We start from the raw sequence: 16,865 nt of genomic DNA, 5'->3' as shown, positions 1-16,865 counted from the left end.
CAAAAAGAAAAGAATTTCCGCTGTAGTATTCAGCAGCTAATAAGTACAGGAAGGATTAAGATTTTTTAATAGAAGTAATTTACAAATCTGTTTAACTTTCTGGCACCAGTTGATTTAATAAAAAAATAAAAAAAAATAAAAGGTTTTCACCGGAGTACCCCTTTAAAATAGACATTTGTGCTGGATGCACTAATATCCAAAAGGATTACATTTGGAAAAAGAGAGGCCTGTGGTTGTGAGCATATGGATTATGAAGGATGAAGATCTATTTTTACATAAGAGATTTTGAACAACGATGGGACTTGCGGCTGAGGCAACTGTGATCAATACATAGATGTTAGGACAAGAAGACACGTGGTGCCTTTCATATATCCGTTTTTGCCCCCATAACAGAAAAAAATAAAAAAGGTACCATGTGTCTCCTTACAGTCATGTAACGGTGTCCACAGTTTGGAAAATGAATTGCACCATGGGCATGTCTGCTGCCTCTATAGGGCTGGGGTCACATATGTGTAGGATCCGGCTTATGCGGACTCGACGCAACGGATACCATAACGGATGACAAAGTGCTGCAGCCAACGGCTGTCCGGGCATGCTGGGAGTTGAAGTTTTGCAACATCTGGGAGGGCCACCGTTTGAGACCACCGGGGTAAAGGAAACGCATCATCACTTTCATGCTGCCTAAACTAAAAGTCATTGGTGGTCCCTGACTGTTTCTCTCCGCACCACCAGGCTTTATGGATAGATCGCTACCTGTCTGGGTTTAGGGAGAGCTCAATGAATCAAATATTTAAACACTCGATCTTTAGTTTCAATATCAACATTCAGCTTGGCACTTCATTTAGGCAATCTATATAGAGGCAGCAGACATGCCCAATTCTATAATGATTATAAAGGATATTTAAATGAGAACACCAGTGAGAAAAAGAAGAATAAGGTTTAGGTGACTGCCATGTATGTACTGAGGCAAATGAGGCTCTAAAAAGGTGAAGGCCGCCATAGTCTCATTTATTCAGCGCAATTTTGTTCTCCTACCCTCTGACATTGGCCCTCACTTACTATTGCAAACCCGACATGTTCTGTCAGGTTGTGCGCCAGATTCTGTCGTATTGCGCCAGAAGTGAAAAAAACCCAGACTAACTCTCCATTTTGCTTAGAAAACCCGAAAAAAGGGGCGTGGGCGCCTGGGAAAGGGGCGTGGTCTCCGAAAAGGGGCATGTTCCTGACATTTTCACAAAAAAACAACATATTTTGTAAGGTTTCCACATAAAATGAGGTGGATTTGAGCTCAGGAAAACCCTACAGATCAGAGCATGTGTAAAAAAAAAAAAAAAGCAAAGTGTAGGAAAAATGGAGGGAAACCTTAGTAAATACAGTGGAAAAAATTGTAGGGAATTAAAACCCACAAAGAAACCTATACTCCACTCTCAGTAAATGAGGGCCATTATCTATGGAATAACGCAAACTGGGCAACAACGTTGCTGTGGCAACTGTACGAGCCTCATAAATGGCCCTTTATGATAAGAATATGACCCATACAAGACACTCTTCAAGTGTCGTATAGTTGCCTTAGAGACAATGGGGGAGATTTATCAAAACCTGTGCAGAGGAAGAGTGGTGCAGTTGCCCATAGCAACCAATCAGATTGCTTCTTTCATTTTCCACAGGCCTCTAAAGAGGCCTGTGGAAAATGAAAGAAGCAATCTGATTGGTTGCTATGGGCAACTGCACCACTCTTCCTCTGCACAGGTTTTGATAAATCTCCCCCATTGTCTCTAAGCATGCTACCTGTGTCTCTCTAAGCCAAACATTAGATGGGGAAAAAGAAAAGTTAGAATGAATGAATGAATGAATGCCACATGAAGAAAAATGCCGTACTGAACCTTATTCAAATGAACCAAATGCCTCAGGCTAATGTACTTTTATCTATACACGGCTGTAACTCATCCAGCGCTGAAATGAAAAGAGTGCTACCACACAACATTTATACCACCGCAGCTGCTCAAACACCTGTATGCCAAATCCTATAGTCCCACATGGTCATTGTCACACCGGTCAAATAAAACACGCTCACTCAGGTAAGGGCGCACTTATCAGCCGCGTCTACTGGAAGAGATCCGGCATTGATAGGTGGCCAGTGTAGGTGACACCTGCCATCCGCAGTGAATTCAAAGCACCAGTGGCCACAGCCAGCTACCCATGCTTGCCATTCACAGATTACTGCAGGTGGCACCTGGATTTACCAATGTTTAAAGTGGCAACTCTACTGCCTGCAATGCAGAATCTTATGCGGCAGCCAAGGCCGATACTGCCGTTTGTTAAAGCACCCTTAAAATCAAAGTTCTGTTTTGCATAACCACAGTGCTCTCCACTGTCCCCTAAATCCATGCCAGGAACTGTCCAGAGCAGGAGAAGTTTGCTATGGGCATTTTACCCCTGCTCTGGACAGTTCCTGACACAGACAGAGGTGTCAGCAGAGAGCACTGTGGTTAGGCAAAATTTAACTGTACAACTTCCTGTGGAACATAAAGCAGCTGATCAGTACTGGAAGGATGAAAGATTATTAAATAGAAGTAATTTACAAATCCGTTTAACTTTTTGGCACTAGTGAATTTTAAAAATATTGTTTTCCAACATAGTATACCCCTTTAAATGCTTTTTGTTGCACAATTTTGTCTTAAAAGCAAGCATAGTAATATAGAGGGGAATTCAAGTCGCACGCTACTTGATGAATATACAGGCTCCTGCACCCATGGTACCCGACTGCTTTACAGGGCTGAAGTAAATATGAGCGTGGGTTTCTGTCGCATTCTTAGGCTGGGTTCACACTATGCTTTTCAACTACGGTTCCCGCATACGTTTTCTATCAAAAACCATATGGGAAAAAAACGGATGGAACAGTATGGGAAAAAGTAAACCGTATGCATTTTTAAACAGTATACTGTTTTTAAAAGTGCATACAGTTCCGTCAGTTTTTATAGAAAAAAAAAAACACACGTTTTTGAAAATGTTATCCATTTTTAATGGGAGGGGTCTTGGATGGGGACTTTTGTATTCAAATGCGCATGTGCAAAGTAAAAACGTATACGTTTTTCCTGTATGGAACCGTATACATGTGCGTTTCCCATTGACGTCCATGTTAAAAAAAAAAAAAAAAACGTATGCGGTTGCAGTACGGTTTTTAAACCGGAGTCAAAACCGTGGTTGACCACGATTTTGTCTCCGGTTAAAAAACTGTACTGCAACCGCATACGTTTTTTTTTTTTTTTTTTTTTTAACATGGACGTCAATGGGAAACGCACATGTATACGGTTCCATACAGGAAAAACGTATACGTTTTTACTTTGCACATGCGCATTTGAATACAAAAGTCCCCATCCAAGACCCCTCCCATTAAAAATGGATAACATTTTCAAAAACGTATGTTTTTTTTTTCTATAAAAACTGACGGAACTGTATGCACTTTTAAAAACAGTATACTGTTTAAAAACGCATACGGTTTACTTTTTCCCATACTGTTCCATCCGTTTTTTTCCCCATACGGTTTTTGATAGAAAAGGTATGCGGGAACCGTAGTTGAAAAACTTAGTGTGAACCCAGCCTAAGGGTGGGTTCACACTACGTTTTCTCCCATACGGGAGCGCATACGGCAGGGGGGAGCTAAAACCTCGCGCTCCCGTATGCCTTCGTATGCGCTCCCGTATGTCATTCATTTCAATGAGCCGGCTGGAGTGAAACGTTCGGTCGGCTCATTTTTGCGCTTTTACGACCGGACCTCAAACCGTGGTTGACCACTGTTTTAGGTCCGATTGTAAAAGCGCATACGGCGCAAAAATGAGCCGACCGAACGTTTCACTCTGGTCTCATTGAAATGAATGACATACGGGAGCGCATACGAAGGCATACGGGAGAGCGAGGTTTTAGCTCCCCCCTGCCGTATGCGCTCCCGTATGGGAGAAAACGTAGTGTGAACCCAGCCTTACACTGTCTAGCCTCTGTTTACAATCAATTGTGTTTATTTACAGATATTAATACACTCATACATGTCACATTTGGGTAAAGTACAAAGACATTCTATTGCTTTAAAAAATTACTAGTAAGAAGCTCAGAAACTTATGTGGAAAAATATATACGGTAGTCATGTAGATGTTTAGAACCCTAAACTCTATAGCACAAAACTAGCTTATCCTTAGGTATTCTATATGTAACAGGGTATATGGAAGACCGGCTACTGCCAAATCCCTGCCCTATATGCCTGAAGACAGGAATAGCTGTTAAAGAAACGCAATAAAGCATTGAAGATTTTATCTGAATCTCGTGGTGAGTGCTGTTATCTACATTTCTATGTGTATTGCCTATCCTTAGGGTTTGCTAAATAATGGTGTTAATATCTTGGTTCTGTATCAATTACTTTTTTTATATAACTGTTTAATTACCGTACTCTATCTTTGGTTACGGAAAAAAATAAAATTAAAATAAAAAAAAATGCTCCACCAATGGATAAAAAAAAAAAAAATGCAACAACATCACTGGAGTATTAAAAAATAAATAAATAAAAAAAACTTTAGTTGTGACTAGCATTCTTTCATAAGGTTTACCCTTCTCTTCTTCCTTGTGTATGTTTTATTACAAAACACATATAGATGCAGAACCGCAACTAAACCCCAACCTAATAATTATTACTGTTTATCAGAACATGATGGGGGAGATTTATCAACACCTTTCCAGAGGAAAAAAAGTGTCCCAGTTGCCCATAGCAACAATCAGATCACTTCTTTCATTTTGCAGAGGCCTTTTTAAAAATGAAAGAAGTGATCCGATTGCTTGCTATGGGCAAATGGGCCACTTTTCCTCTGGACAGGTATTGATAAATCTCCCCCGATGTGTTTAGCCTGGTGAGCTAGTGCAGGCTCCCAGATTTGTCTGCTTGGCATCTATACCCCCTATTTAATGAGGTCTGTAGCCACCGACAGGCCGCTTAGAATTGTTAGCCTGGACACAGATATTCTTAGATTAAAACTAGAATCAGATACATGTCAAACATCCATATACCCAGCTGTATAAGAAGAGGTTGTGCAGCAGACGCACGACATCACCATATTAACCATTCCAAGCACACATTCCCCTCCTCTGCAGGCTCCTAGAATGCACCTCGCCATCCATTCAGCATGCTTGCACCCTGCCCTGGTAACAGCCATGGGAGGTTGTGTTGCCTGGCAATCCAATGTCATGAGAAATGGTAAGCAATTCCTATGAGCCAATCTGCCACCAAGAGAAAAAGCAGACAAAGTAAAATCCATCTGATTTAAGAGCGTAATGAGGCAGATTTATTAAAACTAAAGGTTTTATGCACCAGGACACTAGTGTGAACCGTGCCAAATTATAATAGATGCAAGTCATTTTAAACTGAGCTATGGTCAGGAAATTAAAGGGGTACTCTGACCCTAGACATCTTATCCCCGATTCAAAGAATAGGGGATAAGAACTCTGATCACAGAGGTACAGCCACTGGGACCCCCGCAATCTCTGTGCAGGACCCGACGTTCATTTAGAATGATGGGTGCAGGCGGCCGGAGTCGTGACGTCACGGCCACGCCATCTGTGGAGTCACGCCTTGCCCCTCAATGCAAGTCTATGGAAGGGCGTGGTAGTGACGTCACCACCCTGCAGCTCCGCTCCAAGCATTCGGAACAAAATGTTCTGAACGCTGGGGCAGCGGAGTACCCCTTTAACTCTACATCTGCTATCAGATTGCATTGTGCAATCCCAAATTACCGTATTTTTCGCCCTATAGGACGCACCGGCGTATAAGACGCACCCAATTTATAGGTGCAAAATTTTAAAAAAATAAAGATTTTTAACCCAATAGTGGTCTTCAACCTGCGGACCTCCAGATGTTGCAAAACTACAACTCCCAGCATGCCCGGACAGCCGTTGGCTGTCCGGGCATGCTGGGAGTTGTAGTTTTGCAACATCTGGAGGTCCGCAGATTGAAGACCACTGCATAGGAGGTAATACTCACGTGTCCCCGCCGCTCCAGACCCGTCACCGCTACCCTGGATGTCGCTCCATCGCTGTCGCCGTGTCCCCGTCGCTCCGGAACGTCTCTGCTGCCAGCCCGGTTTTCTCGCTCTCCGTCGCCGCCATCACGTCGTTACGCACACCGACGCACGTACGCGACGACGAGGAAGGAAAGCGCCGGCCATACAGGGGATCCCTGAACGGAGAAGACACGGAGGAGGCAGGTAAGGTCCCTCCCGGTGTCCTGTAAGCACTAACCCGGCTATTCAGTCAGGCTGTTCGGGACCGCCGCGGTGAAATCGTGGCGGTCCCGAACAGCCCGACTGAACAGCCGGATTAGTGTCACTTTCCCTTCAGACGCGGCGGTCAGCTTTGATCACAGCGTCTGAAGGGTTAATACAGGGCATCACCGCGATCGGTGATGTCCTGTATTAGCCGCGGGTCCCGGCCGTTGATGGCCACAGGGACCGCCGCGATAGGGGTGTATTCGCCGTATAAGACGCACCGACCTTTTCCCCCCAGTTTTGGGGAAGAAAAAGTGCGTCTTATATGGCGAAAAGTACGGTACACTGCAGGATCGCCCCAGATATAGAGCTCAGCCCTTGTGACTGTTTTCAGGATCTTCACAAAGACAAATCTGTCTCTATGTATTTAACCTGTTCACATGCGGGTTTCCTGAAGATTTTCCATATCAATTCTGACCAGTTCACTGCATTAGAACGTGACAGGATAAGTTATATTTACGGTGATTTTTATTTTAGTAGGAAATGCTATAAAAATAAATCTACCCTTATAGAAAACATGCTTCATACTTACTCCCACTATAAACATGTGGCTTTCAATAGATTGTTTAACAGATGGTTAAATCCTTCTTCAATTCAATCTGCTATATGCACGCTTAGTTTTATCATTTGTTATCTATTAGTGTTATGGGGCAGTCATTGACAATACAATGTACGGCTACGTTTAGGTTTCATTAGGTTAAAGTGTACCCGACACCTGAAAAAAAACGTCTGACATTTCCTAGAGACAATCGGTCAGAGTGTGTAGACCATGACATGGCAAAAATGAGTCGGGAGGAGTGTCTAGGACATGTCAAAAGTGACAGTGCCTATTTAATTTTGCTATATATATATATATATATATATATATATATATATATATACATACACAGTGATCCCTCAACTTACAATGGCCTCAACATACAATAGTTTGAACATACAATGGTCTTTTCTGGACCATTGTAACTTGAAACCAGACTCAACATACAATGCTATGGAATCTGCGAAACGTGTCAATGGCTGGAAGAACTGACCAATCAGAATGGATATTTCACGGGAAAACCCCTGTATTCCTAAAGTGTATGCACTGACTGGTGTCTGGTAGCGCCTCCTACAGTACAGGGAGGTATTACATGTTCTGTACTCTTTACCTGTATTACTGAAGTGCATGCACTGACTGGTGTCTGGTAGCGCCCCCTACAGTACAGGGAGGTATTACATGTTCTGTACTCTTTACCTCTGCCAGGGTTAGCTGTTCCTTTGGACATCAGGTAAGGGTGGCTCCATTTCCCTTTTTTTTTTTAGGACATTGTGTGTACTGTACAGGACCCTGAAGAAGCTTCTGTCCTCTACATAGACCAGTGTTTCCCAAAGAGGGTGCCTCCAGCTGTTGCAAAACTACAACTCCCAGCATGCCCGGACAGCCGAAGGCTGTCCGGGCATGCTGGGAGTTGTAGTTTTGCAACATCTGGAGGTGCCCTGGTTGGGAAACACTGAAATAGACAGTGATGTACAGCTCCCAGCAGATATTTATTACTTTTATATGTAAGGATTTGCTTTATCTGCATTAGTTATCTACTTATTATTCTTTAATTCTCACTTTTTCCTATTTTTGGATGACATTTTGGTGGCTTCAGAACCAATTACCAGGTTTCCATAGAGTTCTGGTCTCAACATACAATGGTCGTCCTGGAACCAATTAATATTGTAACTTGAGGGACTACTGTAATTATATATATATATATATATATATATATATATATATATATATATATATATATATATATATATATATATATATATTATACACACACACACACACACACACAAAACGTCAAGGCTTAAGAGTGTCGATGTCCGCAAGGACTGCAGCTCTACATACTGTGTACTTGTAAACTTTTTATTGTTAAACATGAAAAATAGATAAGGAAAATAGAATGTAAGCAAAAAAATATGCACAATTGTGAATAAATGCCCTGATGGGTAACCACTTCATGTCTAACCTAGAAAATAACACTGTAGATTCCATATCTCTGTGATTGAGTAGGAGAAGCTTCAGGCATTACACACTTGCCTAGATGACCAGATTGTCCACTCTTAGGGCAGGGTCACACAGGAAGCATCCGCAACATATTTCACGCAGCGGATGCGGCACCGCTGGCCACAAAGGGACTACAGAGCGAGCTCACACAAGCGGCCGGATAGCTGTGTGTGTGTCACACAGAGCTATCTGGCCCCAGCCAGGAGCTTGCTCTGAAGTCTCTCCATTACTGCTGGTGGCGCATCTGCAGCGTGAAGTTCTTTTAGGATGCGCCCTGTGTGACCCTGCCCTAACAGGGTAAGGGGGGGGGGGGGGGTAGAAAGCTTCAAAGTCCTCATGGAGGGCAGATGACAGGCTGTACTAATCATCTTGAAGAAAAGGACATATAAAAAAGGGCAGTATGAAAAAGTAAAAGCATGATTGACATAGGCTGTGTATTAGAGGAGCATACCCACAGCAGACTCTGCATGGGGGATGGGTAATTTACGCACTCCTCAGCATCTCCAACTGTCACCACCTAAAGGGAGATGCCACAGGCAGTGGAGCAGGCATGAAATGAATAACAGTCTCTGCATCCTCCTCACTGACAGCAATAGTCAGCTGTGAAATAAGATTTTCTGCATCAGTTCTGGGCGGGGAACTAGCAGTAGTGCTGTGGGAGGGAAGTAGGCAGGATAAAAAGACTGTAATGGACTGTTAATGGGACAAAATCAGCTGAATCACAACGGATGGTCTAAAGAAATCATATACGTGTGTGTGTAATATATATATATATATATATATATATATATATATATATATATATTCCGAAGGTTGTGGCAATGTATTGTAGTGTTATCCTATTGAAGTAAATAGAGTGTGAGGGGTTGTACTTACACTGTCTGCTATTGGCAGCTTTGATTGGATAGGCTCAGACAATGTAGGGACAAACCCTCAACAGGTAACACCCAGTTGACTATTTATAGTGAGAATAACAAAAAAGTAAGACAGCAGCACTCAATGAATCCGTGAAGAAAAAAAATGTGTGGCTTTATTCAACCAAACATCACGGGATTACGGGAGACCACCACTGTCATGCCCCCTCCCATAGACATTAATAGAGGGGGAATGTGACGATCGCGGCCGGCCGAAGCCTATCACAGCTGGTGTTCTGTACATAAATGTTCAGAACTCTGGGGTGCCGGGTCAAAAATTGTGTGGTGTCCCAGTGGCCAGACCTCCCGGGATGAGGCTGGGTTCACATCACGTTTTTGCCATACTGTTTTCAATCATAAAACCATATGGGAAAAAAAAAAAACGGATGGAACAGTATGGGAATAAAAACCGTACTGCAACCGCATACTTCTTTTTTTTTTTTTTTTTTTTTTTAACATGCATGTTAATGGGAAACGCACATGTATACGGTTCCATACTGGAAATCGTATACGGTTTTTGCTTTGCACATGCGCATTTGCATCCTAAAGTCTCCACCCAACACCCCTCCCATTAAGGGTATGTTCACAATGCGGAATCCCCGCGGAATTCCGCGAGTAAAAGTCTGCACAGTGAACATTACCATCAGTGTGAATGGGTCTTCTGCGAGACCTGTTCACACTGCGGAATTTCAGCGTCAGACAATTGTTCTGCGTAAAGAAAGAACATGTTCATTCTTTGCGCGGAAGTCCGCAAGCACTGCATAGCCATCAATGGTGACGGCGCAGTGCCGCGCGGTCCTACCGCCGCCGCCAGCTGCCAGTCTGAATTCAGCGAGTGGAGATTCCGTTCACACACTGTAGTGTGAACATACCCTAAATATGAACAACATTGTCAAAAACGTATGTTTTTTATTTATTTATTAATTTATTTATTTTTTATGAAAACAGACGGAACCATATGCACTTTTAAAAACAGAATATGGTTTAACCCCTTAAGGACATAGGGCGTATCCATACGCCCCCGTTTCCAAGTCCTTAAGGACCGAGGGCGTATGGATACGCCCTGAGCATTTCCGGCCCCCGCCGCTAGCCGGAGGGGAGCCGGAGCCGGATGCCTGCTGAAATCGTTCAGCAGGCATCCCGGCATATCGCCCAGGGGGGTCATTATGTCCCCCCATGTCGGCGATTGCCGCAGATCGCTGGACAATTCAGTCCAGCGATCTGCGGCAGATTCCGGGTCAATCGGGTCTCCAGTGACCCGATGACCCGGAATTACTGGCTGATCGGGGCCGTCAGAGACGGCCCCGAACAGCCATTACCAGCAGGGGTGAGGTGGCACTGGTGCCACCTCACGATCGCCCTGATTCGTCGGCCGGATTACCGGCCGACCAATCAGGGCGCCTGCTGCGGGTGTCACTCCCGCAACCCGCTCCGCCCCTCTTCCGGAGGACGTGAGCGGGTGCGGGAAGACGACCCCCGGTGCTGGGGACCCCGATCCCCGGCGTCCCTGTTGGGATCGGGGCCCCAGGAGCGACGACGACGGCGGCGGCGGCGGGACTGACCTGTGCGGCGATCAGCAGCAGCAGGAGGTGAGTGACAGCCTCCTGCTGTTGCTTAGCAACAGCTCCCAGCATGCAACAAGGGCATGCTGGGAGCTGTAGTTATGCAACAGCAGGAGGCAGACCACCACAACTCCCAGCATGCCCTTATGGGCATGCTGGGACTTGTAGTTTTGCAACAGCTGAAGGCACATTCTTTCTATGTAAAAGTGTACCTTCAGCTGTTGTGTAACTACAACTCCCAGCTTGCACAATCAGCTAAAGTGCATGCTGGGAGTTGTAGTGGTGCATCTGGTGGTTGCATAACTACAACTCCCAGCATGCCCGTTGGCTGTCGGTGACTGCTGAGAGTTGTAGTTTTGCAACAGCTGAAGGCACACTGAGTTAAGTAGTAAACCAGTGTGTCTCCAGCTGTTGCATAACTACAATCCCCAGCCAATGTAGTATGCCTCCGGCTTTTGCATAACTACAAGACCCAGCATGCCCTTCCGCTGTCCGTACATGCTGGGGGTTGTAGCTTTTGCAACAGCTGAAGGCACACTGGTTGCAAAACACTGAGTTTGTTACCAAACTCGGTGTTTCACAACCTGTGTGTCTCCAGCTGTTGCAAAACTACAACTCCCAGCATGCACTGATAGACCGTACATGCTTGGAGTTGTAGTTTTGCAACAGCTGGATGTTTCTCCCCCCCCCCCCCCCCCAATGTGAACGTACAGGGTACACTCACATGGGCGGAGGATTACAGTAAGTATCCGGCTGCAAGTTTGAGCTGCGGCAAATTTTCTGTCGCAGCTCAAACTGCCAGCGAGAAACGACTGTGAACCCCCGCCCGTGCGACTGTACCCTAAAAACACTACACTACACTAACACAAAATATAATAAAAAGTAAAAAACACTACATATACACATACCCCTACACAGCCCCCCTCCCCAATAAAAATGAAAAACGTCTGGTACGTCACTGTTTCCAAAACGGAGCCTCCAGCGGTTGCAAAACTACAACTCCCAGCATGCACTGATAGACCGTACATGCTGGGAGTTGTAGTTTTGCAACAGCTGGATGTTCCCCCCTCCCCAATGTGAACGTACAGGGTACACTCACAAGGGCGGAGGATTACAGTAAGTATCCGGCTGCAAGTTTGAGCTGCGTCAAATTTTCTGCCGCAGCTCAAACTGCCAGCGAGAAACTACTGTGAACCCCCCGCCCGTGTGACTGTACCCTAAAAACACTACACTAACACACAATAAAATAAAAAGTAAAAAACACTACATATACACAGCCCCCCTCCCCTCCCCAATAAAAATGAAAAACGTCTGGTACGCCACTGTTTCCAGAACGGAGCCTCCAGCTGTTGCAAAACAATTACTCCCAGTATTGCCAGATAGCCACTGACTGTCCAGGCATGCTGGGAGTTTTACAACAGCTGGAGGCCCCCTGTTTGGGAATCACTGGCGTAGAATACCCCTATGTCCACCCCTATGCAATCCCTAATTTAGGCCTCAAATGCGCATGGCGCTCTCACTTTGGAGCCCTGTCGTATTTCAAGGCAACAGTTTAGGGTCACATATAGGGTATCGCCGTACTCGGGAGAAATTGGGCTTCAAATTTTGTGGGGTATTTTCTGCTATTACCCTTTTTAAAAATGTAAAATTTTTGGGAAAACAAGCATTTTAGGTTAAAAAAAAAAATTTTTTTTTACATATACAAAAGTCATGAAACACCTGTGGGGTATAAAGGTTCACTCAACCCCTTGTTACGTTCCCCGAGGGGTCTAGTTTCCAAAATGGTATGCCATGTGTTTTTTTTTTGCTGTCCTGGCACCATAGGGGCTTCCGAAATGCGGCATGCCCCCAGAGCAAACTTTGCTTTCAAAAAGCCAAACATGACTCCTTCTCTTCTGAGACCTGTAGTGCGCCAGCAGAGCACTTTTCACCCCCATATGGGGTGTTTTCTGAATCGGGAGAAATTGGGCTTCAAATTTTGGGGGGGTTTTCTGCTATTACCCTTTTTAAAAATGTAAAAATTTTGGGAAACCAAGCATTTTAGGTAAAAAAAAATAAAAAATGTTCACATATGCAAAAGTCGTGAAACACCTGTAGGGTATTAAGGTTCACATTATCCCTTGTTACGTTCCCCGAGGGGTCTAGTTTCCAAAATGGTATGCCATGTGTTTTTTTTTGCTGTTCTGGCACCATAGGGGCTTCCTAAATGCGGCATGCCCCCAGAGCAAAATTTGCTTTCAAAAAGCCAAATGTGACTCCTTCTCTTCTGAGACCTGTAGTGCGCCAGCAGAGCACTTTTCACCCCCATATGGGGTGTTTTCTGAATCGGGAGAAATTGGGTTTCAAATTTTGGGGGGTATTTTCTGCTATTACACTTTTTAAAAATGTAAAATTTTTGGAAAACCAAGCATTTTAGGTAAAAAAAATAAAAATTTTTTTACATATGCAAAAGTCGTGAAACACCTGTGGGGTATTAAGGTTCACTTTACCCCTTGTTACGTTCCCTGAGGGGTCTAGTTTCCAAAATGGTATGCCATGTGTGTTTTTTTGCTGTTCTGGCACCATAGGGGCTTCCTAAAGGTGACATGCCCCCCAAAAACCATTTGACGCTCCTTCCCTTCTGAGCCCTCTACTGCGCCCGCCGAACACTTTACATAGACATATGAGGTATGTGCTTACTCGAGAGAAATTGGGTTTCAATTACAAGTAAAAATTTTCTCCTTTTTACCCCTTGCAAAAATTAAAAAATTGGGTCTACAAGAACATGCGAGTGTAAAAAATGAAGATTTTGAATTTTCTCCTTCACTTTGCTGCTATTCCTGTGAAACACCTAAAGGGTTAATACACTTACTGAATGTCATTTTGAATACTTTGGGGGGTGTAGTTTTTATAATGGGGTCTTTTATGGGGCATTTCTAATATGAAGGCCCTTCAAATCCACTTCAAACCTGAACTGGTCCATGAAAAATAGCGAGTTTGAAAATTTTGTGAAAAATTTCAAAATTGCTGCTGAACTTTAAAGCCCTCTGGTGTCTTCCAAAAGTAAAAACTCATAAATTTTATGATGCAAACATAAAGTAGACATATTGTATATGTGAACCCAAAAAAAAAATATTTTGAATATCCATTTTCCTTACAAGCAGAGAGCTTCAAAGTTAGAAAAATGCAAAATTTTCATTTTTTTCATCAAATTTTGGGATTTTTCACCAAGAAAGGATGCAAGTTACCATAAAATTTTACCACTAAGTTAAAGTAGAATATGTCACGAAAAAACAATCTCGGAATCAGAATGATAACTAAAAGCATTCCAGAGTTATTAATGTTTAAAGTGACAGTGGTCAGAATTGCAAAAAACGCTCCGGTCCTTAAGGTGAAAAAGGGCTCGGTCCTTAAGGGGTTAAAAACTCATACTGTTTACTTCTTCCGCATACGGTTCCATCCGTTTTTTTTTCCCCATACGGTTTTCTTTAGAAAAACTTATTGAAAACAGTATGGCAAAAAGGTGATGTGAACCCAGCCTCAGACATTTAATCTAGGGGTGGAGTACCCCTTAAAGGGGAACTCCTGTTTTAAAAACATATCCCTTATCTGAACTGCTGGGACCCTCCACAATCTACCAAACTGCACCCTGGCTCTCCTCCTGAATGAGGCATTTGGACCACAGCATGAAGCTGCCGCCAACACGCCCCCTCCATGCAGCTCTATGGGAGAGCCGTAACGCTGCACTGGCATGTCCAGCTCTGCCATAGAGATGCAAGAAGCAGATTTGTGCTGTGGTCAACACCGCTCTTTTCTGGCAGAGTTCTCCTTTCAAAATGGCCTAACTCCCATTGACTTAGCGCCATGTACAAGCACAATCATCTCTCCAGTGAAACAAATGGAGTTTGACAATAAGAAGCGGCTAAATGTTGGGGTTGCCTAAAATGTGACCTATGAGTGGAGATCCTGAAGACTGACATATGAATTGTACGTATGGTACAGGCTCGTACAGATTAAACAACATACAGCACTGGTCCTAAAGTTTGGAGACTCAATATTTATAGACCACCACTAGACAAGGACCCTGCAGCCAGATCCATTCTCCTGCCTGGGATCAGTCCTCTATTCTGGGGTCTCCCCGGTCCTGGGAGCCAGTCCCATTTATGGAGCCTCCTGAACACACTGGCAGGTGTTCACATCTGGAGAGCCCATTTAACCGTGTATCTGCTGGATCTAATGAACACATCCATTGATCTAACAGCGGCATTTCCCAACCACAACGCCTCCAGTTGCTGGGAGTTGTAGTTCTGCGACAATCAGAGGCACCATGGTTGGAAAACCCGGTCTTACAGGGACAACGTCCCGGCTCCGGCCATATTGTTGATCTCGACTATTTGACATATTTAATCTAAAACGCTGAAACTTTCCAAGCTTGTCCGCCCATGATAATATCCAGCGTAACCCTTGACACAGAGAGACACAGCGCTGGCATCCCCTTAGCATGCGCACGCCCCCGGGGCACGGTGCCCTCTTACCTGGCAGCAGCACTGGCTTCAGCTTCTTTATTTTGGTCTCCGGGCTGAGTTTGTCTTCATGCTGGAAAATACGGGATAAATCTATGAGCGGCATATGGACACGTGAAGACATCTGCGGCACATATTCCAGTGCACGAGTGCTGGGACCACAACACCCAGCAGGCCCAAACTGTGGACCTGCTAGGAGTTGTAGTCTTACGATATCATTGGAAAGGAATATTCAGAAGTGACACGACCCCTGAGGCCTCCCCTTATTACAGCGTTTCTCAACCAGGGTCCCTCCAGCTGTTGCAAAACTACAACTCCCAGCAGGCCCGGACAGCCTTCGGCTGTCCGGGCCTGCTGGGAGTTGTAGTTTTGCAACAGCTGGGGGCACCCTGATTGAAAAACACTACCTTATTGGTTAGGAAGACCCCTGTATAGTGATAGAATACTGGGTACCAGGATAGTAGACTTGTTACCCCATTCACATACCTGGGGGGGCAGAAGATAAGACCTGAACGAGGGCTTCTGCTGCTTCACGGAGAACATTGTAAATGTCCAAACAAGTGTCCCCGGAGAAGGTGTCAGGACCGGCGCTTCCCTGTAATCCGGGCTGGGGCTGTACTTATCCTCCCTGGACCTGTGCAGCCTGCTCCATGGCTGGAACCTTGTGGCTTTTGTTGTATCTCAGAGCAGACATTTCCCTCTCCCCCTGGGTGTCTCACTCCCACACGCACTTTGTATTTGCATTCTCACCGATTTCCTGTGAGTCTGTCCCTTTCTTTTCACAGTCCGTGCACATGTGCAGAAGAACCATTCATGGCCGCGGCTCTGGCGCTCTGCACCGCCATCTAGTGGCAATGTGGTGTAAGGCAGGAGAATTCTCCGCTTACAATTGTTTTATTCCCTGCTGTGTTCCCCTGAGCTGTGTGGAGAGTATAAGGGCGCGTTCACACTGACTGATTCAAGAGGAATTTACTCGAGTAATTCCTCTTGAATTCTCCTCTCCAAATGAATGCACATCTCCTCTGCCCATTGACTTTAACCCCTTAAAGGAGTAGTCCAGTGGGGACCCAGTGGTGAACAACTTATCCCCTATCCTAAGGATAGGGGATAAGTTTGAGATTGCGGAGGTCCGACCGCTGGGGCCCCCTGAGATCTCCTGTACGGAGACCCGACAGCCCGCGGGAAGGGGGTGTGTCGACCTCCGCATGAAGCGGCGGCCGACACGCCCCCTCAATACAACTCTATGGCAGAGCCGAAGCGCTGCCTTCGGCAATCTCCGACTCTGCCACTGAGATGTATTGAGGGGGTGTGTCGGCCGACACGTGCTATCTGGCCGGAGAGCCTGGCCCCCGTACAGAGAGATCGCAGGGGGCCCCAGCGGTCGGACCCCCCTGCGATCTCAAACTTATCCCCTATCCTTAGGATAGGGGATACGTTTTTCACCACTGGACTACCCCTTTAAGGACCCGGGGGTTTTCCGTTTTTGCATTTTCGTTTTTTCCTTTTTCAATTTTGCACCTAAAAATCCATATGATGGCTTATTT

The 16,865-nt window shown here is 45.0% G+C and overlaps 1 protein-coding gene across 1 annotated transcript in view; it reads right to left on the bottom strand.

The window, feature by feature from the left end:
* The window catches only part of MTMR10 (myotubularin related protein 10), a 79,388-nt gene extending 63,149 nt beyond the window's left edge, over positions 1-16,239 (bottom strand). Inside the window, exons 1-3 of the mRNA XM_056569823.1 lie at positions 15,808-16,239; positions 15,334-15,394; positions 5,246-5,262 (exon numbers count right to left, since the gene is read on the bottom strand). Coding sequence (XP_056425798.1) covers positions 5,246-5,262; positions 15,334-15,394; positions 15,808-15,864 — 135 coding nt within the window. The 5' untranslated portion in view covers positions 15,865-16,239. The remainder of the gene's footprint in view (positions 1-5,245; positions 5,263-15,333; positions 15,395-15,807) is intronic.
* Between the last annotated feature and the right edge of the window lie 626 nt (positions 16,240-16,865).

This window comes from Hyla sarda, chromosome 4 (assembly GCF_029499605.1).
Source record: "Hyla sarda isolate aHylSar1 chromosome 4, aHylSar1.hap1, whole genome shotgun sequence".
In the NCBI taxonomy this organism is placed as follows: Eukaryota; Metazoa; Chordata; class Amphibia; order Anura; family Hylidae; genus Hyla; species Hyla sarda.
This window is presented reverse-complemented; position numbering and strand designations above follow the sequence as displayed.